The sequence below is a fragment of the Lithobates pipiens genome, unplaced genomic scaffold (assembly GCF_037356315.1).
Source record: "Lithobates pipiens isolate NorthernLeopardFrog02 unplaced genomic scaffold, aLitPip1_a1.2 Scaffold_23, whole genome shotgun sequence".
NCBI classification, from domain to species: domain Eukaryota; kingdom Metazoa; phylum Chordata; class Amphibia; order Anura; family Ranidae; genus Lithobates; species Lithobates pipiens.
The window spans coordinates 304,290,797-304,316,117 of NW_027507785.1; the positions used below are offsets into that span (position 1 = coordinate 304,290,797).

The following is a 25,321-nucleotide window of genomic DNA, read 5'->3' on the forward strand; positions in this document are numbered from 1 at the left end:
CAGCACAGCAGTGCACCAGCACCCTATATATTGTACACCTATACCAGTCCTTAAAAGGACCTTTGTGGACCTAGTAGCTAGTGATTTGCAGACAGTCCCTACACTGATAAAAGACTGCTGCAGAATAGGGCAGCAGTGCACCAGCACCCTATATACTGTACACCTATAACAGTCCTTAAAATTACCTTTGTGGACCTAGTAGCTAGTGATTTGCAGACAGTCCCTACACTGATAAAAGACTGCTGCAGAATAGGGCAGCAGTCAGCAGCAGTGCACCAGCACCCTATATACTGTACACCTATACCAGTCCTTAAAAGGACCTTTGTGGACCTAGTAGTAATAGCTAGCTAGTGATTAAACTGACTGCTCCACACAGCGTCCTGTCCCTACACTGACAAAAGATAGTTGCAATCACCAGCACAGCACTGAACCCTATATACTGTGCTATACCTATACCAGTCCTTAAAAGGACTTTTGTGGACCTAATAGCCAGTGATTTGTGTCACTACAGTCTCTCCCTGCTCCACACAGTGTCCTTTCCCTACACTGACATAAGACAGAATGTAAAATGGCCGCCAGATCAGGTCTATTTATAAGGTGGGGGAATGTCCAATTGTCCATGTGCTGAAATGTCTCAATTGGCTTTCCTGTACCCCATGATGGATGTGTCATCATGGGTCAAAGTTCTTTCACACTGTAAACACATATGTCCGCCGAGTGAACAGCGGCAATAATCCGCCTGTTTGGCGAATCGCGAACACGCAAAATTCGCCACGAACCAACCGCCTGCCGAATAGTTCGGCCATCCCGATTGGCATGTATTAACCCCCCTGGCAGTATTCCCGAGTCTGGCTCGGGGTGAAAATTTAGTACCATTAGCGGTAACCCCGATTCAGACTCGGGACCGCATCACTGGATCCAGGGAGAGCTTACTTACCCTGTCCCCTGGATCCAGCGATGTCCCCCCCGCTGTACGAGCGAGCCGTCCTCCACTCGATCTATCACCTCGCTGAGCTCTGTTCCATGCGAGCGTTGCGACACACGGAGACGGAGAACGGCGCCAAATTCAAAAAGTAAAACACACATTACATACAGTATAATGTAATCTTACAGATTACATTGCTGTATGTAATTATTTCACATCCCCTTTGTCCCTAGTGGTTTGCCCAGTGTCCTGCATGCAGTTTTATATTATAAAAACTGTTCTTCATGCCTGGAAACTGGAGATGGTCCATAGCAACCAAAACTGTCCCTTTACATCAAACGTGGTTTTAGACCAGCTAGAAAACAGCGATAATAAATTGGAATCACTTGCAGAATTGAGGGATAGTGATTTGTGGGGAGATCCGTCATCAAATACTGAAAAGTAATGACAGTGACAATTCTGCAACTGAGTTAATTTCTGTGTTTTTGATTTGATTACATTATTGAATAATTTTTATTATTGTTATATTATTATTTGATATAATTATTTATAGTTATTTATTATATTAAAATGTATGATTTCATTTTTCAAACATTATCATACCTGGGATGTCTGCTAGACTCTGGTTTGGACAGATATAAGTGAGTTATTGCGAAGAATTACAGGACTACAATATAAAACGCCAAATTTTCATGCAAAATAATTGTACCGTTTTTAGCACCTAAAATCTGAAATAATCGTACTGCCAGCGAGGTTAAAAATGGGATTAACTACAGAGATATAACAATAATTGTCCCGCTCTACAAGACTCTGGTCCAGCCGCACCTGGAGTATGCTCTCCAGTTCTAGACACCAGTCCTCAGGAAGGATGTACTGGAACTGAAGAGAGTCCAGAGAATGGCAACAAAACGAATAAAGGAACTGGAGGACCTTAGTTATGGGCAAAGGTTACGAGCACTGAGCTTGTTCTCTCTGGAGAGGAGACGCTTGAGAGGGGATATGATTTCAATGTACAAATACTGTACTGGTGACCCCACAATAGGGATAAAACTTTTCAGCGTAAGGGAATTTAATACGACACGCGGCCATTCAGTAAAATTAGAAGAAAAGCAGTTTAACCTTAAACTGCATAGAGGGTTCTTTACTGTACGAGCGGTAAGTATGTGGAATTTCCTTCCACAGGCAGTGGTTTCAGCAGGGAGCATCGATAATTTTAAAAAAACTACTAGATAAGCACCTGAACGACCGCAACATACAGGGATATACAATGTAATACTGACAAAATCACACACATATGTTGGACTTGATGGACTTGTGTCTTTTTTTTTTACTTACTCCTGACCCCTAGACTTTGTGTGTTATGCAGTATTTTGTGTGATATGCACTCCTGTATTATGCACTCTGTGTCTTATGCACTTCTGACCCTTTCGCTCTGTGCGCGAGAGTATTGTCACCTTTTAACAGGAAATGCCTGAACTAGGAGCTTCATGGTAGGATTATTTATTATTTTAGTGAAAGATGCAGCTCTCCTTTCGAAAATGCTACTTAATCACTTCAGCCCCAGAAGATTTTAGCCCCTTCCTGACCAGAGCATTTTTTGCGGTTCAGCACTGTGCTACTTTAACTGGGAATTGCGCGGCCATGCGAGGTTGTACCCAAACAAAATTAACGTCTGTTTTTTCCCATAAATAGAGCTTTCTTTTGATGGTATTTGATCACCTCTGTGGTTTTTATTTTTTTGCGCTATAAACAAAAAATGGCATAAATTTTGAAAAAAAAGCAATATTTTTTACTTTTTGGTATAATAAATATCCCCAAAAAATATATAAAAAAATGATTAAGGAGATTCACCCTCACTATTTGTCCTGTTTGCAGAGTGCAGGGGGTGAGGGGTGGGTGCAGAGTGCAGGTGGTGAGGTGAGTGCAGAGTGCAGGTGGTGAGGTGGGTGCAGAGTGCAGAGGTGAGGGGTGGGTGCAGAGTGCAGGGGGGTGATGGGTGGGTGCAGAGTGCAGGAAGGGGGTGAGTGCAGAGTCCAGGGAGGGGGTGAGGGGTGGGCGCAGAGTGCAGGGGGTGAGGTGGGTGCAGAGTGCAGGGGGTGAAGGGTGGGTGCAGAGTGCAGGGGGTGAAGGGTGGGTGCAGCGCCTAGAGGCGATTCAGTTCGCATTGTGCGCTATACAAGTATTTCATTCATTCAGAGTGCAGGGGGTGAGGTGGGTGCAGAGTGTAGGGGGTGAGGGGTGGGTGCAGAGTGCAGGTGGTGAGGTGGGTGCAGAGTGCAGGTGGTGAGGTGGGTGCAGCGTGCACGTGGTGAGGTGGTTGCAGAGTGTAGGGGGGTGAGGGGTGGGTGCAGAGTGCAAGGGGGTGAGGGGTGGGTGCAGAGTGCAAGGAAGGGGGTGAGGGGTGGGTGCAGAGTGCAGGGAGGGGGTGAGGGGTGGGTGCAGAGTGCAGGTGGTGAGGTGGGTGCAGAGTGCAGGTGGTGAGGTGGGTGCAGCGTGCACCTGGTGAGGTGGTTGCAGAGTGCAGGGGGGGTGAGGGGTGGGTGCAGAGTGCAAGGGAGGGGGTGAGGGGGTGAGGGGTGGGTGCAGAGTGCAGGGAGGGGGTGAGGGGTGGGTGCAGAGTGCAGGTGGTGAGGTGGGTGCAGAGTGTAGGGATGCATGGCTCTCCTCCCCTCCAGATTCCAGTACAGAGCTCCACACTCCACTCTCCCCCCAAGTACAAGGTAAAACTTTCCAGTACAGAGTTTTCCTCTGTCCCAAATGCTACTCACGGCATGTTGTCCAGTCCCCCGGTGTCTGTGCAGCATGCCAGTTTGAGGTAGCTTCACCTGTGCAGATTCCCCGCCCCCTTCCTCCTCTGCCCTCATAGAGCGTGTGTGTATCAGAATTATCAGAGCGGCCGCCGGGAGAGGAGCACTGTCACTTGGAAATACGGAAGCAGCGCTTCTGTTTTTCCAAGTGACATTAGCAAGTAGCCAACATGCAACCAGCACCAGAGGTGGCCAAACTCCGGCGGGCAGTGTGGGCCTCAAAAGGTGGCCAGCACAGGGCCCCCAACAATGACAGGGCCCTGGGCAGCTCCCCTTTTGCCCCGCGTTAAAGACGGCCCTGCCGACACATACCATTCCTACGTGAAAAAGTGGTCCCAGATTATCAAGAGACCCATATCTGTATGGGAAGCTGCTTCTAAATCTTCACGGTGCGTGGAGCAGAGGGAGACGACCTATAAGATGCTGCTGTTTTGGTACAGAACCCCAGAGATCTTACACAGATGTGATCCCAAGGTTCCCCGGGTGTGTTGGAGATGCCGAGGGGACATTGGCTCCCATTTTCATATATTTTGGGAATGCCCCATTATTCTACCCCTTCTATCCATACTCACTTATAAAACCTTTTTGAAACAAATCTCCCTTTAGATCCTATTCAATTCCTTCTAGGCCTGCCGTTTCCAGGCATCTCCAAACATACTCAAAAACTGTCTAGCTTTATTCTTCTGGCTGCAAAACGGTCTATACCCCTGAGATGGTTATCTCCCTCTCCACCCGCCCTTTTACAGGTACTACACATATTGGAACAGATCCGCAGAATGGACACCTTACAACAACTGTTCATGACACACTTCCTCAATTTTCAAAGATTTGGGACCTGTGGGACCACTCAGAGATTAACCCTGGTGCTATTCTATTGTCTTCCATTAGTACAATACCCTCTTAAATGTATACGTTAAATAACTTACATCTTCAACTCCGCTAGCATATCTTCTTAATGATTCCATGGTGCCTCCTCCAGGTGGGACTCCCACAGGGTGCCTCTGTCTGGCTGGTATAGGCACTCCTGGGACCCCACTAAGCTCAGACCCAGTGAGCAATAATTCCTATTGTGTGAAATGTCATTTTGTCTATGTCGCCCTCTCCCTGGGTCTCCTTCCATCTTCCTTTACCTCCCTCTTCTGACCTATACATTTGCCATATTGTGATCTTATTGAGTTGGTAGCATTGTAACCCTACCTTTAAGACTCGGACCTATGTTATGTGCTACACGAATTGATTGTATTTATCACATTCTGACAAATGTTTGACGTTTCCTTTCCTTCAGTATTTTGATATCTTTTAATAAAAAATACAATAATAAAAAAAAATTTCCAAAAGTTTCCATACCCCTTGAAATTTTCCGCATTTTATCATGTTACATCCAAAAATGTAAAACGTAAATGTATTTTATTGGGATTTTATGTGACCAACGCAAAGTGACACATCATTGTGAAGTGGAAGGAAAATGATAAATGGTTTTCAAAATGTATTACAAATAAATATGTTTAAAGTTTGGTGTGCATTTGTATGGCGCCCCCCTGAGTCAATACTTTGTAGAACCGCCTTTCACTGCAATTACAGCTGCAAGTCTTTTTGGATATGTCTTTACCAGCTTTGCACATCTAGTTTCAGATTGTCAGACTGTCAGATTGGATAGAGAGCGTCTGTGAACAGCAATTTCCTTGCCCTAGATTCACAATTGGATTCAGGTCTGGACTATGACTGGGCCATTCTAACACATGAATATGCTTTGATCTAAACCATTCTATTGTAGCTCTGGCTGTATGTTTAGGGTAGTTGTTCTGCTGGAAGGTGAACCTCCGCCCCAGTCTCAAGTGTTTTGCAGAACAGGTTTTCTTGTAAGATTGTCCTGTATTTGGCTCCAGCCATCTTCCCATCAACTCTGACCAGCTTCCCTGTCCCTGCTGAAGAAAAACATCCCGACAACATGATGCTGCCACCACCATGTTTCACAGTGGGGATTGTATGTCCAGGGTGATGTGCAGTGTTAGTTTTCCGTTACACATCGCGTTTTGTTTTTAGGCCAAAAAGTTAAATTTTGGTTTCATCTGACCAGAGCTCCTTCTTTCATGTTTGCTGTGTCCCCCACATGGCTTCTCGCAAACTACAAACAGGACTTCTTATGGCTTTCTTTCAACAATGACTTTCTTCTTGTCACTCTTCCATAAAGGGCAGATTTGTGGAGTTCACGACTAATAGTTGTCCTGTGGACAGATTCTCCCACCTGAGCTGTGAATCTCTGCAGCTCCTCCAGAGTTACCATGGGCCTCTTGGCTGTTTCTCTGATGAATGTTCTCCTTGCCCGGCCTGTCAGTTTAGGTGGACGGCCATGTCTTGGTAGGTTTGCAGTTGTGCCATACTCTTTCCATTTTCAGATAATGGATTGAACAGTGCTCCGTGAGATGTTCAAAACTTGTTTATTTATAATCTAACTCTGCTTTAAACTTCTCCACAGCTTTATCCCTGACCTGTCTGATGTGTTCCTTGGCCTTCATGATGCTGTTTGTTCACTAAGGTTTTCTAACAAATTACACACAGGTGGACTCTATGTACTAATGAGGTGACTTCTGAAGGCAATTGGTTCCATTAGATTTTAGTTAGGGGTATCACAGTAAAAGGGGCTGAATACAAATGCACCCCACACTTTTCACATATTTATTTGTAAAGAATTTGGAAAACTATTTATCATTTTCCTTCCACTTCACAATTATGTGCCACTTTGTGTTGGTCTATCACATAAAATCCCAATAAAATACATGTATGTTTTTGGTTGTAACATGACAAAATGTGGAAAATTTCAAGGGGTATGAATACTTTTTCAAGGCACTGTATAACTAGATAGGAAAAGCCACAAGAGTTTCATCCCCTCTCCCGCATCATCCTGTACCCTTCCTTTGCTCCTTCCTCCACCTTCTTCCCTTTCCCTTTATTTCTCCAACAATCCCTTGTAGATATTCCCTATTCCTATCCATTACCTAATTTTCCCCACATCTGCCCTACAATTAAAAAATTGAGAACCCCTAAAGCAGGACTTTCACTTTTTTCCTATATTATAGCACCTTACAGGGACTTGGTGGAATCCAATGTCTCTCTCAATAATTAATTTGATATCTTTATGTGTCTTTTTACATTTGTACCTAATCTAAGTACAAATCTGTCCACTAGATGCTACTAAATGCCTTTTCATATGATCCTTAGCACCATCTAGTGGCCAAATTCATTATTTTCCACTGTAAATCCATGAAAAACATTCCAGCAAAGAAAATAGCCTCATAACATCCGACCCTTTTCTTTGCCATATGCTCACGAAAAAAAATGTACATGCGCTTTCACTGGGCAAATTGCCTTACGATAAAAAAAAAAAAAAAAACACAGCTTGGCATAACTTCAAAATTACAGAGTAAAGTGCCAAGTGCACTTTTGTCTGCATGTTCACTTAAGCACTTGTATACATTTAAAGTTCCTTAATGAAGCCATGATAAGTGGTGAAATATGTTGGGTTTGGAGAGAGAATGTCTTTGAGCACAATACACTTTAATCAATGATTTACTCAGAATAAAGGGATCAAATTAAAGTGTTACTAAACCCAGGAGTCTGCATTCACTATATCTGGTCTCCCACAGTACACAGAACATGGAAATACAATTATTTTAGTAAATATAAACTGCCAAATACCCTTTCTCCTCAGCAGTATATAGGAGTCTTGTAACTTCTATAACTATCAGTGTCCAGCCGAGCTCTGGTTAAATCTTGTAGGAGGAGTTTTCATTCTCTTTTGACTGTCCTATGAGGCTGCATGACCCCTGACTATCTGTCTAATTGGCCCTGTGCTGATCACATGGACCCAACCAAAAACAAAACAAAACAAAAACTCTCTAGCAATACACACCGAACTGAGCATGTGCAGAGTGACCCCAAGGCTCTGTTCTATCAGCAGATGGATTGGGGACAGTAAAATAAGGGGAGGATCAGAGAAGACAGGATCACACAGCCTTTGTACACAATGCAGAGGATTCATAGTTTCATAGTTAGTTGAATAAAGACACCCGTCCATCCAGTTCAACCTGAGTGTCTACAATTGTCCCTATCCCTGTACCTTGCACACTCATGTTGGTCCCTACCCTCAAGGAGCCCACAATCCATGGTCTCCATTCATATACTAGGGCCAATTTTGAACAGAAGCCTATTAACCTACCTGCATGTCTTTGGATTGTGGGAGGAAACCGGAGTACCCGGAGGAAACCCACGCAGGCACAGGGAGAACATGCAAACTCCAGGCAGGTAGTGTTGTGGTTGGGATTTGAACCAGCGACCCTTCTTACTGCTAGGTGAGAGTGCTACCCACTACACCACTGTGCTGCCCAAGGATTAACCCCTTAGGTTCCACAGTGAGTTTAACAAGCATGCTTTATTGCATATACAGACTGCATATGTGGTGTAGTGGTTAGCACTCTCACCTAGCAGTAAGAAGGTCGCTGGTTCAAATCCCAACCACAACACTACCTGCCTGGAGTTTGCATGTTCTCCCTGTGCCTGCGTGGGTTTCCTCCAGGTACTCCGGTTTCCTCCCACAATCCAAAGACATGCAGGTAGGTTAATTGGCTTCTGGCTTCTGTCCAAAATTGGCCCTAGTATATGAATGGGGACCTTGGATTGTGGGCTCCTTGAGCATAGAGACCAATGTGGGTGTAGCAATGTACAGGGATGGGGACAATTGTAGACACTTCCTCAGGTTGGACTGGATGGACTGGTGTCTTAATTCAACCTTACTAACTATGAAACTATATACAGACTAATTTTACTGCTGTGGGTTTAGTAACACTTTAATAAGGGGAAAAATGAAAGCTGCGAAGGAAGGAGGAGAAATATCCTCAAAGTCCATAGAAAATTACATTTGAACAATTAGATAAAGTTTCAACATCACTAAAATTAATCAAGGGGTCAATTAATTGTTCTTGATACTATTGGATAAATTAAAACTTTAGCTATAAATAAGTTATATTTTATCCATAAATATAGTATGTCCTGTGTGGCGGGATTCGCAGCATAGGTGAAGTGTATCATCTATGTGATCTATAAATACCTTTAAAATGTGTCAGTGTTTCACAGCAAAATTGCCTTTTATTGCCATCTTACGTTTCTGCGCGTTGGCGATTCCTCTTAAGTTGTCCTCGTCATCCGTGCTTGAGTCGCTGGGCTCTGGATCTGAATCCGCCAATTGTTTGCTGTCGATTGCCTCCGCTATTTTCTCCTGAACTGATTTGCAATCTTTAGGAAATCACAAATTATAAAAAGAAGGGGCAAGGGGTATCAGAATATTTGTGAGGGCAAATTTGACGCTTTTTATGATTGCAAACAGGCGGCAGCAAAGCAAGCTGGGTAGCGGCAAACTTCAAGCAGATGATTCATAAGCGTATCCACGGCACAAAAACATGCAGGAAAAATTACCTGGGCAGTGCACTGCATAGATTGCTTACACGTGTGCTCATACATAACATTATTATTCATGTACTTTGAAGGGCTCCTGTCAAACGCACACCAGCTAGTATTAAGTATGTTGTGCGCTTATCCTTTTTATCTCTAGAATGTGGCTAGTTATGCACCAAATGTCCCAAAATGCCCCTTTAGTCGCAGTCCCATCCTGAACTGGTTGTCATGATCACACAGGTTAAATATGATGGCAGCATACATATGGGTAATACCCTTGCCTACTAAATGTATGCTGCCATTGATTGGGGCCAGGAAAGGAAAATTAAGATACTTGATACAAATTCCTGTTTTCCTGATGCCAACATGGTAGTAGGCGGGGATATTACCCCAATGTATGCTGCCATGGATTGGCACTAGGAAAGGAAAACTATAGTAAGTATTTGATACAATTTTCTGTTTTCCTGGGGCCAACATGACAACATATATGTAGTAGGTGGAGATATTACCCCAATGTATGCTGCCATGGATTGGCACTAGGAAAGGAAAACTATAGTATGTATTTGATACAATTTTCTGTTTTCCTGGGGCCAACATGGCAACATATATGTAGTAGGCGGGGATATTACCTCAAATGTATGCTGCCATGGATTGGCACCGGGAATGGAAAACTATAGTAAGTATTTGATACAATTTTCTGTTTTCCTATGGCCAACATGACAACATATATGTAGTAGGTGGGATACTACCCCAATGTATGCTGCCATGGATTAGCACCAGGAAAGGAAAAATATAGTAAGTATTTGATACAATTTTCTGTTTTCCTGATGCCAACATATATGTAGTAGGTGGAGATACTACCCCAATGTATGCTGCCATAGATTGGCACCAGGAAAGGACAATTATAGTATAAGTATTTGATACAATTTTACTGTTTTCCTGGGGCCACTATGGCAACATATATGTAGTAGACAGGGGTACTATCCCATATGTATGCATTGATTGGCTCCAAGAATGGAAAATTATGGTAAGTATTTGATACAGTTTCCCGTTTTTGTGTCAACAATGTCCCATCCCATTGTTCTTTCTCTAGGCACTTTAAATGCAAGAAGGTGCAATTCAGTCTCACAGTGGGGTCCTTTGGCATGTTATCCCATGTGCAACTTTGTTTAAAAGAAAATTGATAGTTTATAAAAGTGAATACTTTACATTTCCCAAACTACCTCCTAATTTTTGTTTTGACCAAGGATCTCCTTTGAAGCTGAACTCAATACAAAAATGAATATTTCAGTTTTCCATGGTTGTTGGCATGTGTAATCAAGTGCTTTCTATCTCTTGGGAACACCAGTTGTGAGCTAATTCCCATTTCTGACAAATGGCCAGTAGAAATTGGAATGATGATGTCATACCCTTCTTCCTGCCTCATTACAACATTTTATTGGATGAAGAAGAGATAAAAAAACTTATATAGGAATTCTCATCACTGAAATTTTGGGAGGGGAAATTCAAAGAATTCCAGCTGTTATCAGAGCAAGAGGTGAGGGATAAGAGGAATAAATCATATAATGCAGACAGTCTAAAATGAACTTTTTCTTATTTCCTGTTGCAACTCTAGGACAGGTAGTGAAGGGAAATCTCCCAAGCAGGACACAGGCAGCAAAACAACAACTTTATAGGGTTTCAACCCTTTCCTAATTTCTAAAAAACAATAAAAATTGGCTTCATCTTCATTTAAAATTCCAGTGTGGTTTGTGCTCTCTTTATGACTCTGTAAATTTTATATATACGGTATGTGTATTAGGATTAGGACTTACTACGGATCCATTTCACAACAGTAGCTGATTTTAATGTTGGCATTATAAAGATAATTTAGAAAACATAATAGACTTGATAAACTATTGGTGGCACCAAATAAGAAATTGTGACAGGAAATTGGTAACCGAAACATCAATTATGTTGCAGTGACCAGGGACATAGACATTGGCACACCTTTGTTTTTAGACCAGTGTGTGATGTTTAAGCTCATTTTATTCAATGTTTTATATATTTTGGACTATATACTTAATTTCTATTCAGTTGGACCAGATTTTCTCAACCAGGGCTCCATGGAACCCTAAGGCTCATCCATAGGTTCCTAAGGGTTCCTTGAGCTGTGAATAATGGTGGATATTATTTTCCCAGCTTCGCTTCCCTCTCAATACAAGAAGGAATTTTCCACTGACATCATGTAATGTACAGTAAGTGGCCAGTAGTATATGGGGTAACTTTTCCACAACCACCAGTGTGTAAGAGGGCATTTCACAAATGGGCACTACTGTAAAGGGGAAAAATACAAATTTCAACATCTATGTTCATTTTCTGGTCATCAATATTATTATTTGTTTCATTCCATTTATTTATCAATTATTATTGAAAATAATTTTGTCACATAAAACTAATGTACTATGAACTGCAGATATAATTTTTAGCAAGTGTTTCCTGGGAGCTAAAAGTTAAGGTCCAGTTAACTGTCATTCAGGCTTTAGGGGGGCCAGACTGACCAGTGGGATTAGAAAACACCCTGGTGTCAGTGGGGAATAGTGCCCCTTCCTTAGGTTTAGGGTCAGAAATAGTACCCCATTGTTGGTAGCAGTGGGAGGAATAGTGCTCTATCATTGGTATCAGTGGGAGGAATAGTGTCCTATTGCTGTTATTTAGAGGAAGAATAGTGCCCCATCATTGGTGTCTGTGGGAGGAATTGTGCCTCCAACACTGGTGTCAGAGGAAGGAATAGTGCCCAATCATTGGTGTCAGTGGAAGGAATAGTGGTCAATCATTGGTGTCAGTGGAAGGAATAGTGGCCAATCATTGGTGTCAGTGGAAGGAATAGTGACCCATCATTGGTGTCAGTGGAAGGAATGGTGCCTCAAGGGCCGGATAAAGAAAAGATCCACATCCAGGCTGCGGGCCACAGTTTGAAGACCACTGCTCTAGCATAAAATGGCTGAGAAAGGCTGACTAATTGAAAAAAATGTTAGCACAAATTTGTGGGTGCTGGGCTACTGTTGACTAAATCATAAACAAAAATAATGAATCTCTTGGATAGGTAAGGAAACTGTCCAGGTGCCAGTTAGTTCAATCGTGTCCTAAACCCAACAATTAAAGTAATATTGATCAAAATGCATGTTGTGTGTCATTGTCTTGTAAATATCAGTGAAAATAGATCCTTGTTCAGCAAAAAAATGCAAAGCTTGAAGCTAAACCCTGATTATAATTTGCTAAAGTCTGCTAAAAGCTTGTTAAAAGATATAGTCAGCTTTATCTAACACTAGAACTAAAAAGGTGCTTTAAGGAACTGATTGAAACCTGTTATAGGTTTTGTATATACTTGCCGAATCTGACACCCTTTAGATCAGCCTTTCTCAACCTTTTCAACACAGAGGAACCCTTAAAATAGTTCTCCAGTCTCGGGGAACCCCTGCTAAAAATTGGAAATCTACAACTTATGATACATTAGTGTGATGGTCAGTGGGAAGAATGGTCCTTACACTTGTGGTCATTGGGAAGAATAACCTATTTACAGATAGCTAAAAAGATCAATGGTGTCGGTGGGAACTTATCTGAGAGGCAGAAATTGCCCAATGCTGAAGGAACCCCTAGCAACCTCTGGAAGAACCCTAGGGTTCCACGGAACTCTGGTTAAGAATCACTGCTTTAGACCAATATTAGATCAAACTATGACCACATGTATGAGGCCCTAACATAAATATGACTCAAACCTGGACAAGTCAAATTAAGCATATGATGAAAAACTATCCAACCACGAGACAGTCGGCATGTTAATATGACCAGTAGAGCCCAATATACAGACAGCGAAACTTATATGCAACGCTCAACTTTTACTGTAAAAGCTTGACTGTGTCCACTTCTAAAGACCAGTAGGAAGGGTAAGCAAGATAAGGAGGGAGTTTCAAGTGAAAAGTCAAGATTTGCTTATAACGTCAGCTGTCTTCATCTTTGGATCTACTGATTAGTTTGATATGCATTTTTCAACAACCTCAGATAATGCCTTCACTAGTGTGCTCAGTTTGTGGCAGGCTTACTTTAAGGGCTCATTCACACCAGTCTGCATTCTAAAACAATCTGTTTTAGCACGAGGACTGGCATCTGTTGTGTACGGGTGGTTTGGGGCACTATTTACCTCCTTTTTTCTTTTAAACTGTATTGAAATGTCACAAATGACATATAATTATTCCTACGCACCACAGCATAGTTATTTTGCGTTGACCAGCAGCGAGATAGGATGGGGTCCGATGCGTTTCGGTAAAATGTAGCATTTTTATGCAACGCACTGGACCCTACTTCAAGGCGGAAGTTGTTGTGTGAGCAAAGCACATAGAAAATATATGCAGATTTACTCAGGTCACAGCACATGTTGTAGAAAAGCCCTAAAATCCTGCAGCATTTCTACTTTTTATATCCAATGCAGAACAATTTTACATTGTACCAAAAAGAAAATTTCTGCACTCTCTGCGTCTTTTACTTTTCATTCTGTGCTGCCATAAACTGAGTCTGAGGAATCAATCATACAGATAAGATTTTGAGTTTAACGAGTAGGAATATGGTCTGGCAGAATGACGGTAATTAGCGATTTATCTTATCCTTAAACGTTTGGGAACGATGAGGATTTTTTATATTTTTTTGTCATGTTAAAAGTTTAATGTTGCTTTCCCGGAGATCTGTCTTCATAAATCCTGAAAACAATCAGGTTTCTGCCCATGAAAAGCTCACAAATTATCTATGCATTGCTAAAAAACAAAGGAAAAGCCAAACACACAAGATGGAACAGGAGAGAATATACAGGATAAACTGCTCAGTCCATGATTTATTACACACATGCAATGCTATTTCCAACATGCTGAAATAGGTCAAATACAACACAAATCAAAAAACAAACCAGCAATACAATACAAGCATTATTACAATTCAATGGTAGCAACACCACAAAGTTAATGATTACATGTAATTTTTTTTGTACAGTTGTTTAAAATACAAGCTGCCCTCCAAAAACTTTAACTTGCCATACACACAGCAATTTAATGGAGTGACTGAACTATCAATTATATTTTTTGGATTAAAAAAAGAAATCACAAAACAATGGAAGACATAAAATTGAATTTTTAATGCGTTGCAAGGAAATTATATTAACATTGTCATGATCGAACAAGTGATGGAAAACTACGATCTTGTCTAGCAAAATTGCTGTAGTTTCCATTCCATTGCAAAGTTTTGCCCAGTTATGAGTTCAAAATCAAACACATTCTGGTGGCCAATCAAACTCATGGGTAGTACTGTAGATTGCTTCGTTTCTGGAGGTTCCCAATTCTCGCAAGTGGTAGAAACTGACTGAAAATTGCCATGTGTTTGGCCAGCTTTAGTCTAAAGCCGCGTACACACGGTCGGAGAATCCGTCGGAAGGCGTCTTATCGGACCGTGTCGTCAGATAATCCGACTGTGTGTGGTATGCATCGGACTGATTCCGTCCGAATCTCCGTTCGACCCAATTTTCCAACATGTTGGAAATATTTCCCAACCAGCTGGGCTGGTCAGACGTAATCCGATCATGTGTAGAGAATTCTGATCGGACCAAGTGCCATGCTTGCTCAGATCAAATTCCTACATCAAAGCTATTGGCTACTATCCTGAATCTAGTCCCATCGTAACGAAATTACGTCATCACGTTCTGAAAGATCTGATTTTTCGACAACTTAGTCCGACCGTGTGTATGCAACAGTTTCGGACACAATCCGTCAGACTAAATCTGACGGACAAATTCCGACGGATTTGGTTGGCAGAATCTCCAACCGTGTGTACAGGGGCTTAGGTTGGATGGATTACCCATTGGCTTTTTGTACTCCTCGGGAACTCTGGTTGTACTGTCCTTAAAAATTGAGGATCCCAGCTCCACCCACCTGCTAGGACTATTGAGAAGAGGTATTGTGGCTGTGTTGTCCTTTAGGTTACCAGCTCTACCCACCTTCCAGGAACCTTGTGAAGGGATCTTATGGTCACCATTCTCTAATCGTAATGGGATGGGGCAGATCTATTCCCAAATTATATTATTATTAGATGATTAAACCACTAACATCCTCTCTTGTCTGAAGAAACCAACTTTGGTTAGACTTAAACGGGACCTAATGCTTCAACTGTTCTAAAGTCAGAAATACACTCTTCTGCATCCATAAAACCTATGGCTCCTAATCCTCAGAATCCATAACACCTATTTTTGGGTGTAAGAACTAGCAGGGAAGGTGTTCCAACATTACCAGCAAGTATATTTCATGATCCCCAGGAACACAGACAAATGGGACAGCGGTTTACTGATGAGGCATAACGATGCCTGGTTGAAGAACTGAACTACCCATTAGACACTCAGGCTACAATACTGCATGTATCTTAAGGTTACATCTTCACAGGGTTTTACCTTTAAAGAGGAAGTAAACCCTGATGGGTTTTACTTCCTTCCTTTGCCCCTGCAAAGTAAAAGCATAATGTGCTAGTATGCATCACATACTAGCACATTATGTGACACCTGTAAACGAAGCCTGCATTGTCCCCGCTGCATCCATGTTTGCCCCTCTTCCTTCTGGGGCTGCAGACTCCAGCTCTGTGACTGGCTAGAGCCGCATGACGTCACTCCCGAGCATGAGTGTGGGAGTCGCCAGTCACGGCACTCAGAACGGAGATCTGCCTTGTTTACAGGCAATTCCCTGTTCTCAGAATCAGAAAATTGAATGTCATTTTGCAATAACAATCATAAATAGAAACAGAGTTGTAGCTCCCTCACAATGAAAAAATTCCATGCCCAGCATAAAACACCTAACCAAAAACAGCATACATACCGTAATAAATATGTACTGTAACTTCCAATAGAAACAGTAATATGTAATTCTGTGTGTACTACCAACAATTGATGGGTGCCGGAGGAATCCAGTGCCCGGCACCCACTGATATACTTCATAGCAGAAGTGGCCCGCTGAAGGCGCATATATATATATATATATATATATATATATATATATATATATATATATATATATATATATACATACACACATACACACACATTTTATATATATATATATATATATATATATATATATATATATACCGTATTTATCGGCGTATAACATGCACCTTTCCCCCCTGAAAATCAGGGGGAAATCATGTGTGCGTGTTATACGGCAATCCCTGCTACTCGGAGTGGAAGGAGGGGACGAGCTCCACTGGGTGACACAGAGCCGCAATCTCCTGTGTATCCGGCGCTGTCACACACAGTCCCACCCCCATGGCCCGGCATTGGACCACTGCTCTGTCCATCATATGAGCTGGGCAGAACTGTGAGTGACTGAGCGACGGATACACAGGTGATTGTGGATCTGTGTCATCCGGCACTGGTGCAGCTGCAATCATCTTCAAAGGCGAATCTGCAGATGTATAATAAACAGGCTGCAATCATGGGCATGCTAGAGGCTGCAGATGGGCATGTTAGAGGCTACAATAATGGGTACATTAGAGGCTGCAGATGGGCATGTTAGAGGCTGCAGATGGGCATGTTAGAGGCTGCAATAATGGTCCCATTAGAAGCTGCAGATGGGCATGTTAGAGGTTGCAATAATGGGCACATTAGAGGCTGCAGATGGGCATGTTAGAGGCTGCAATAATGGGCACATTAGAAGCTGCAGATGAGGATGTTACAGGCTGCAGATGGGCACTAAACAGGCTGCAATAATGGGAATAAAGAGGTAATGGTAACTGTAAGCGCAGATACACAAGTGCATACAATACTTGGAGTATTAGGTAGCTAGACAATTAGTCCATAGCATTAAATATAGCAAAAATTGGAGAAGAAACTGCACTACGGTATGCAAATATACTAAATATACGCAAATGCGTGGAAAATGGTCTACATGAGAACCTATTGGAAGCTGCAGGTTAACTGTACCACATAACTACAGAAAAAATATAAAGAAAAATAAATGCGCTACACCGGTAACATACAAATTGAATAGATAAGTCTTATAAATTCACCTATGTGCTACACCGCACCGGCCACGTCAAATGGCCGGAGCAATGCAAATGCCACAGTAACCACTTTGTGGTAAACCCATATATGTGTTAGACAATAAATCTAAACTCAAATAAACTCTATAAATGAATAATGACATCTGTGAAAAAGACAAAATGACATAAAAATGTATATAAAGGAACGTCTATGACCCCCTGGTGTTAGTGGTTAGAGGATCCAGGAAGGACGGGTTTGTCCGCGTGTGCCGGCCAGCGCATCGGACTTGAGGCTTCTGTTTTTCTTCGCATATTGTAAGTGCACTACTGTATTTTTATATTGAAATAAATTGAAGGTTTTACACTATTGGAGCCATTATATTTTTTTCCATGTTGCTCATACGCATCCATGAGTCTTGGGTTATATGAGATAAGCTGAAGATGTTCGGATATACAGTTTATATGGTGGAGATGGTGTATTAAGGAGACCAGCAGGATTGTTTTGAGAACTTGGGAAACACATTATCTATACACGCTTTCTGCGACCCTCTGTAACGGGGGGTCACAGACTTCTGGTAAGAAGTGAATCTTCACATATTGGTGGTGGATCACACACAGTTCACAAGTGGAGGAATCTGCTGATTTTCCTTTTATCGCAGGACTCTTATGTTTATTTTCGTTAAATATGCACGGGTGTAATCTTTATTTTTGATATCACCTGTAACTGGACTTTATTTCAATGGTCATCACTTTTATAGGAATCTTTTTTGCACGTTCCTTTATATTCATTTTGATGTCATTTTGTCTTTTTCACAGATATCATTATTCATTTATAGAGTTTGTTTGAGTTTAGATTTATTGTCTAACACATATATGGGTTTACCACAGAGTGGTTACTGTGGCATTGGCATTGCTCTGGCCATTTGATGTGGCCGGTGCAGTGTAGCACATAGGGGAATTTATAAGACTTATCTATTCAATTTGTATGTTACCGGTGTAGCGCAGCTTATTTATTTTTCTTTATATTTTTTCATTAAATATAGCAGTTCAAGAGTTAAGCAGGTATCTGGCAGTTCAAGGGTTAAACAGGTAGTATCATGGCTGGTTCAGAGAGCTGGGTCTGTGGCAGGCAAGAGAAGGCCTGTTGAAGGAGCAGTGACTCAGAGCGTGTAGCCTATCAAGTCTCTCTCCTCGGTTGAAGCCCCCCCGCCGGAAGTGGTCCCAGAAGTCATCATATGACCCATGATGTCACGTGCGCTCCACGCCAGCCCCAGCTTCTTCCTAGCGGCCACAGGTTTCTAGGGCAGAGAAACATCACTGCAGCACCACCGGGCAGAGTAATACCGGACCTTGAACTGAGGACTGCACCATGGACCACCTTCTTAATGCAGATGAGCCTTTTTAACCCTTTGTTTCCTGTAAGTGTGACCTTATATTGTGTCGTTAAAGTATCCTCTAAAACTGCACTTAGGTGGCACTTCCTTTTTCTACCTTCTCTTGCAATAATGGGCATATTAGAGGCTGCAGATGGGCACTAAACATGCTGCAAATATTGGCATATTAGAGGCTGCAGATGGGCATAGATCAGGCTGCATTAATGGGCACTGGTGAGGCTGCAGAGCACTGATCCCTATTTTAAAATTTAAGGTTTTTATCTGAAACTTCCCTCTTAAAGTTAAGGTGTGTGTTATACGCCGGTGCGTGTTATATGCCGATAAATACGATATATATATATATATATATATATATATATATATATATATACATGCACACGTGATTCTGCACAGGGGAGCCCCCCCTGTAGCAGTAAAACTGCTATGGGGCGGAATTTAAGTGGTCATACTTGGAAAGCAAGTGAGCAACAGTGTTTTGTGTCTCCTCTTTGATACAGATACTACAGGCTACATCTTTGTCATACCTTGCACTCAGATCACTGATAATCCTGTGACATAGTGGAAACATTTGGGGATACAGTAGATGGCGTAATGCCACAGCAGCATGAGCAGGACAACTCAGAGTCTAATTAAAGTAAAACTCTGATTAATTCAGTGTCCACAGTGGCCTATGTGACCTAATGCTGAGTTTAGGTCATGTGACTGAGAATGAGTACCCCCCCCCCCCCCCCCCCCCGGTCTGATCAGCCTTTGCTTCTATAACATTTACCATTCTTATTTTGGAAAATGGAGAAATGACTAAATGGGAGGCCAACATAATAATCGGTAACCAGTGACATTCAAGACAGGGAAAATCCAGAATGTGAAATTATTTTCCCCATCTGTCTAAAGCAGGCCATACATCGAATTTCGAAAGAATTTTCTTTAGAAAATCTTATCTAAGAATTTTCGTTTGAATTTTGCACCATTGGTGGGCTGCAGCAACAGCTGATTTTTGTGCGGCCATCTAATTTGAGTAATCGGGCATGTTGGACATTTTTTGAAAAACAAACAATTTTCTAATCAATGATGGGAGAATGGTACGAAAAATTAAAGAAATGTACAAGAAACGAAAATTCCCAGAAAGAAAAGAAGATTCCCAGCCACGAAAATTATTTTCTGTAGCAACAGGAGGTGAAATTGAAGGCTTGTTTGGTCAAATTTCGAAATCAATGAATGGTGGCACCATCGGATCACAAAATGCACGAAATTTCTGATTTTCAAAAGAATTTTTTTTTCGAAATTCGACCATTTGGTGGCGCAGTGCATTGCTGCCCCATGATTGGCCAAGCATGCACTGTGACCCCGCATGCTTGGCCAATCGCAGCGCTGGCAGCGAGGAGAGCCATGATTGGCCACAGGCATCCTGCCTGTGGCCAATCATAGCTCAGGCTGTGTAGTGCACGCCCCACACTATATAAGGCCGCCTTTGAGGCGGCCTCGTGTAGTGTGTTAGTTAGCATCTGAAGCAGTGGGTGTTCTGTGTACCTTCAACACAGTTACACACCAATCGTTTTTGGCTGATTTCCTATCTTGCTGCTGTGTAGTGGTTGTTGTCTGTGCCCTGACTGCAGTATACACCACTATATTCACCTCACCTATATAGCTAGTGATCTAGCTTTAACCACTTAACAACTGCCCATTGCCGATTAACGGCTTCAGGGCGGTTGTTTAACTCTGAGAGGCCGTTAATTAACGGCCTCCCAGAATTCTGCTCTCGCGCGCCCCCTGGGGCGCGCACTCGAGAGCATCCGTGACCGCCGGGTCCACAGGACCCGGCGCATCACGGATCACGGTAAACGGCCGCTCATAGCGGCCGTTTACCACGTGATCGCTCCGTCAAATGACGGAGTGATCACTTGTAAACAAACCGGCGTCATGTTATGACGCCGGTTCCTCCCTCCCCTCTCTGTACCGATCGGTACAGCGGAGGGGAAAGAGATCGGTGTCAGCAGCGATGTAGGCTGCATCTGCAGTGCCCACATCGCTGCTCACCGAATTTAACCCCTCAATTCCCTGCCAATACTCTGCAATACCAGTGCACACTCTGCAGTACCCTGCCATTACTCTGCAGTACCCCGCCATTACTCTGCAGTACCCCGCCATTACTCTGCAGTGCAGTACCCTGCCATTACTCTGCAGTACCCCCCAATACTCTGCAGTACCCCCCAATACTCTGCAGTACCCGCCATTACTCTGCAGTACCCCCCATTACTCTGCAGTACCCTGCCATTACTCTGCAGTACCCCCATTACTCTGCAGTACCCTGCCATTACTCTGCAGTACCCCGCCATTACTCTGCAGTGCAGTACCCTGCCATTACTCTGCAGTACCCCCCATTACTCTGCAGTACCCTGCCATTACTCTGCAGTACCCCGCCATTACTCTGCAGTGCAGTACCCTGCCATTACTCTGCAGTACCCCCAATACTCTGCAGTACCCTGCCATTACTCTGTAGTACCCCCCAATACTCTGCAGTACCCTGCTATTACTCTGTAGTACCCCGCCAATACTCTGTAATACCCTGCCATAAATTGCCATACCCAGCCATACTCGGAGATACCCAGCCATACTCGGTGATACCCTGAAATACCCAGCCATAGACGTCCCCCACCCCTCACCGCCCTCCGGTGCTTCTACCAACTCGCCAGTACGATCAAAGCCAGAATCTTTTTTTTATTTTTTATTTCAGGCTTCCCAGCCTAGAGGTGAGATGTGGGGTCATATTGACCCCCCAGATTTCACTGTAAAGAGGACCTGTCACCCCATATTCCTATTACAAGGGATGTTTACATTTCTTGTAATAGGAATAAAAGTGATCAAAAATATTTTTTGGGGGAAAAAAATGTCAAACTAAAATAAATAAAGTAAAATGAACAATAAAAAAATAATAAGTAGCGACGTTTGGCGCCATTCCACGGGCATGTGCAATTTTGAAGAGTGACATGTTTGATATCTATTTACTCAGCATAACTTCATCTTTCACTTTATGCAAACATTGGGCTAACTTTACTGTTTTTTTTGTTTGTTTTTTAAGCACAAAACTGTTTTTTCCCCAAAAAAAACGCGTTTGAAAAACTGCTGTGCAAATACCGTGTGAGATAAAAATTTGCAACGACCACCATTGTATTCTCCAGGGTCTTTGCTAAAAAAATAAATATATATAATGTTTTGGGGTTCTCTGTAATTTTCTAGCAAATAAATGATGATTTTTACATGTAGGAGAGAAATGTCAGAATTGGCCTGGGTGCTCCAGAACGCCTGATGGCGCTCCCTGCATGTTGGGCCTCTGTATGTGGCCACGCTGTGTAAAAGTCTCACACATGTGGTATCGCCGTACTCGGGAGTAATAGCAGAATGTGTTTTGGGGTGTAATTTGTGGTATGCATATGCTGTGTGTGTGAAATAACCTGATAATATGACAATTTTGTGAAAAAAAAAAAAAAGGAAATAGGCCGTCAGTACTTCAGGTGTGATCAATTTTCAGATATTGGCACCATAGCTTGTGGACTCTATAACTTTCACAAAGACCAAATAATATCCACCAATTTGTACTTATTTTTACCAAAGATATGTAGTAGTATGAATTTTGGCCAAAATTTATGAAGAAAAAATGACTAATCTGCTAAATTTTATAACAGAAACGAAGAAAAATTCATTTCCTGACAGACTCCATGGCAGCAACGTGTGGGTTAAGTCCCGCCTCCACTACCCATAGGACACTACTCCCATAAATCTTTGCTCCCTGCCCCTGGCCGTGTTCTTTTTTTGTCCTCCTCCGAAGGACCCAGAAGTGGTCTTCCTACCTGAAGATTTATCATCCCCACGATCGAGGTCGGCCGGTCTGCGACTCTGGGTCTGGAAAGTCGCATTACTCCGCTAAGCCCTAGCTATTAGCAGGGTATGGAGTGGGCAGTGGAAGAGGCGCTGTGAAGAAGCCACATGTCCTGGCCACTGGCAGGCAGGCTGCGCATTGGTCGGATAGCCAGCTATTAGCAGGTGACCTGTTTTGCCCCCTGGAAAGTCCGGTGTCATCTTACCTTATCTTCGGCCGAGTGATCGATCGTGGTGGGAGTGGTGAGAGGTTCTAAAAGTTCTTTATGGCAGCAGTTTTTGTATCTTATTATTTGTCTTCGTTTGTTTCTGTTTGTTTGTATGTGCAGGCATGGCGGCTGGTTCTTCCGCGTTCCAGCCGCCGTTCTACTTCCGGGTTTGCGTTTTCGGCCGTACTGCGCATGCGCGAACGCGGTTGAGATCGAGGCTTGGTTTCGCGCATGCGCGATAGCGGCAAAATGCCGCTGTTTCGCGCATGCGCACAGGCACGGCGGTGACATCACAGGGGCGGGCTATTTAAATGTGGAATTTGTCTGCAAGCTTTGGGAATGCTTGCGGGCTGTTGCGGTGACTTCCCCCTGCCTCTGTGTTGCATCCACTGGTAAGTGGCATTCTGGGATAGGGAGGCTATCCCTTCCCTGTCCCTTGCACTGATCCCTTGTCATCTTTTCAGCGCGTATGGATATCGCTGAGGACATGGATTCCTTACCGCCTGCTTGTGGCCAGCCCTCTCATAAAAGGTATTTCTAATGATCACCTGAAGGTCTGGTGGGGGAGGGGTATGTATCTGTTAGCTCTGTCCTGATGTCTTGTATCTTGTGGTTTCTTGTCTTGTGTCTTTTTCAGCCCTTCCAGGTCAGAACAGCATCGCAACTCTCATAGAGGGAGCGACTCCTCCAAGTCGCATCACCGGCACTCCTCTTCCAAATCTAAACATTATGGTTCCTCCTCAAAATCAGGACACCGTAGTGAAGAAAGATCGCACTCCTCGAGGACTCAATCTAGTCACTCAGCTAGTGCTTGTTGGGGGTGCAGAGCTCTTGTACCGGCAGGAAAATCTTTATGCGATCCTTGCTATGCCAAGGCTTCTAATGAAAGGGGTGACGCGGATCAACAACTTAAAACCCTGGTGGAGAAAGTTGTTAAGGAGTCCCTCAGAAATATTGAGGGCCAGTCCTATGTTCCCCCGGCAGAGCTGCCACTTTCTCCAGGAAGGGAGACTCAGCTGCAGGATACTCGGGAATCCTCTGCGCATAGCCACCCCTCAGCTGCCATATCTGATAGTGACTCTGATAAAAGTGATCCCTGTGTGGGCTTTGATTTCGCTCTACTGCCTCCTCTGGTCAGAGCTGTTAAAGAGACACTGAACTGGGAAGATTCTGTGGCTGCTCCTTCCAAACAAAGAAAATTCTTTAAGCAATTAAAGAAGGAACGGATTAATTTTCCTTTTATTTCTGAGCTAGGTGAGATTATCACAGATGAATGGGGCAAGGTGGAGAAGAAAAATTCCATGCTATCAAAGGTTTCGAAACTCTATCCTTTCAATGAAGAAGAGGTGAAGCATTTGGAGTCAGCACCGTTGGTAGACGCAGCAGTCATGCGGCTGGTGAAACATGTCACACTTCCCTTAGAGGATACCGTGTCTTTTAAGACATTCTGGACAGACGAATTTATGCTGATTTGAAGAGAGTGTATCTCACAGCAGGAATGGCCTGTAAGCCAGCGTTGGCTCTGGCCGCTATGTCCAAAGCAATGGAGATATGGACAGATAGTGTAGATGAGACACTTAGAAATATCTCTGAAGATACAGCTAAGAGCTCGCCTATCCAAGAGCTTAGGCTGGCCTCCGCCTTTCTTGGGGAGGCCTCTATCGACATTATACGCCTGGTGGCTCGGGTGATGCTTTCTTCTGTTACGGCTAAACGGGCTCTTTGGCTCCGCCCCTGGCTGGCAGACCCAGCCTCAAAACAAGTATGGTGCCGCATCCCCTTTGAAGGGTCCTCCCTTTTCGGCAATAAGTTGGATGAGGCTATTACCCGAGCCACTGGTGGAAAGTCGGGGTTCCTCCCCCAGGACCGGCGTTTGCAAGCCCAGAGAAGGTCTTTTCCAAAGAGACAGTACCAGGAACGAGCCAGGGAAGCTCGCAGTTACAGACCAGGCCGTGAATTTTCCAGGTCCTGGAAATCAAGACAATCCTCTTTTAAAAAATCTACAAAAAGTGATTTGAAGGGAGAGAGGGAACCAACTAAATCCTTTTGAGGTTGGGCCCGCTCAGACAGGGCAGGTGGGGGCTCGTCTTTTCCACTTTCGCCATGTCTGGGCGGCCTCGATCCAAGACTTCTGGACCATCAAGACAGTCTCCTCAGGTCATGTTTGGACCTTCAAGGAATCTCCCAGACTCAGATGGGTCCCCACCTCTCTCCCAGCCTCAGACGAAAAAAGGCTAATTCTTCTAGCCTACGTGGAATCTTTGTTGGCTCAAGGCGCCATTATCCATGTTCCAGTCATTCAGCGAGGCATGGGAATCTACTCTCCTTTGTTTATGGTCCGGAAAAAGAGCGGGGCCTGGAGGCCGGTCATAGATCTAACCCACTTGAACAGTTCTATCAAAAAGAAAAATTCAAGATGGAGTCTTTATCCACAATTCAACAATCGGTCCAAGCAGGGGACTGGATGGTCTCCATAGACCTCAAGGACGCCTATTTTCATGTCCCAGTTGCAGAAAATTACCAGCAGTATCTCCGCTTCTCCGTGGGCGAAAGCCATTTTCAGTTTACTTGCCTTCCCTTCGGGCTATCAACTTCTCCTCGTGTATTTTCAAAAGTATTGTT

At 43.3% G+C, this 25,321-nt stretch overlaps 1 protein-coding gene across 6 annotated transcripts in view; it reads right to left on the minus strand.

Moving 5' to 3' along the window:
• The window catches only part of LOC143926583 (uncharacterized), a 203,830-nt gene that overhangs the window by 38,017 nt on the left and 140,492 nt on the right, over nt 1-25,321 (minus strand). For all 6 annotated transcript variants that reach the window (XM_077450456.1, XM_077450455.1, XM_077450457.1 and 3 more), the window contains one exon: nt 8,890-9,021. In XM_077450456.1, the coding sequence (XP_077306582.1) occupies nt 8,890-9,021 (132 nt within the window). The remainder of the gene's footprint in view (nt 1-8,889; nt 9,022-25,321) is intronic.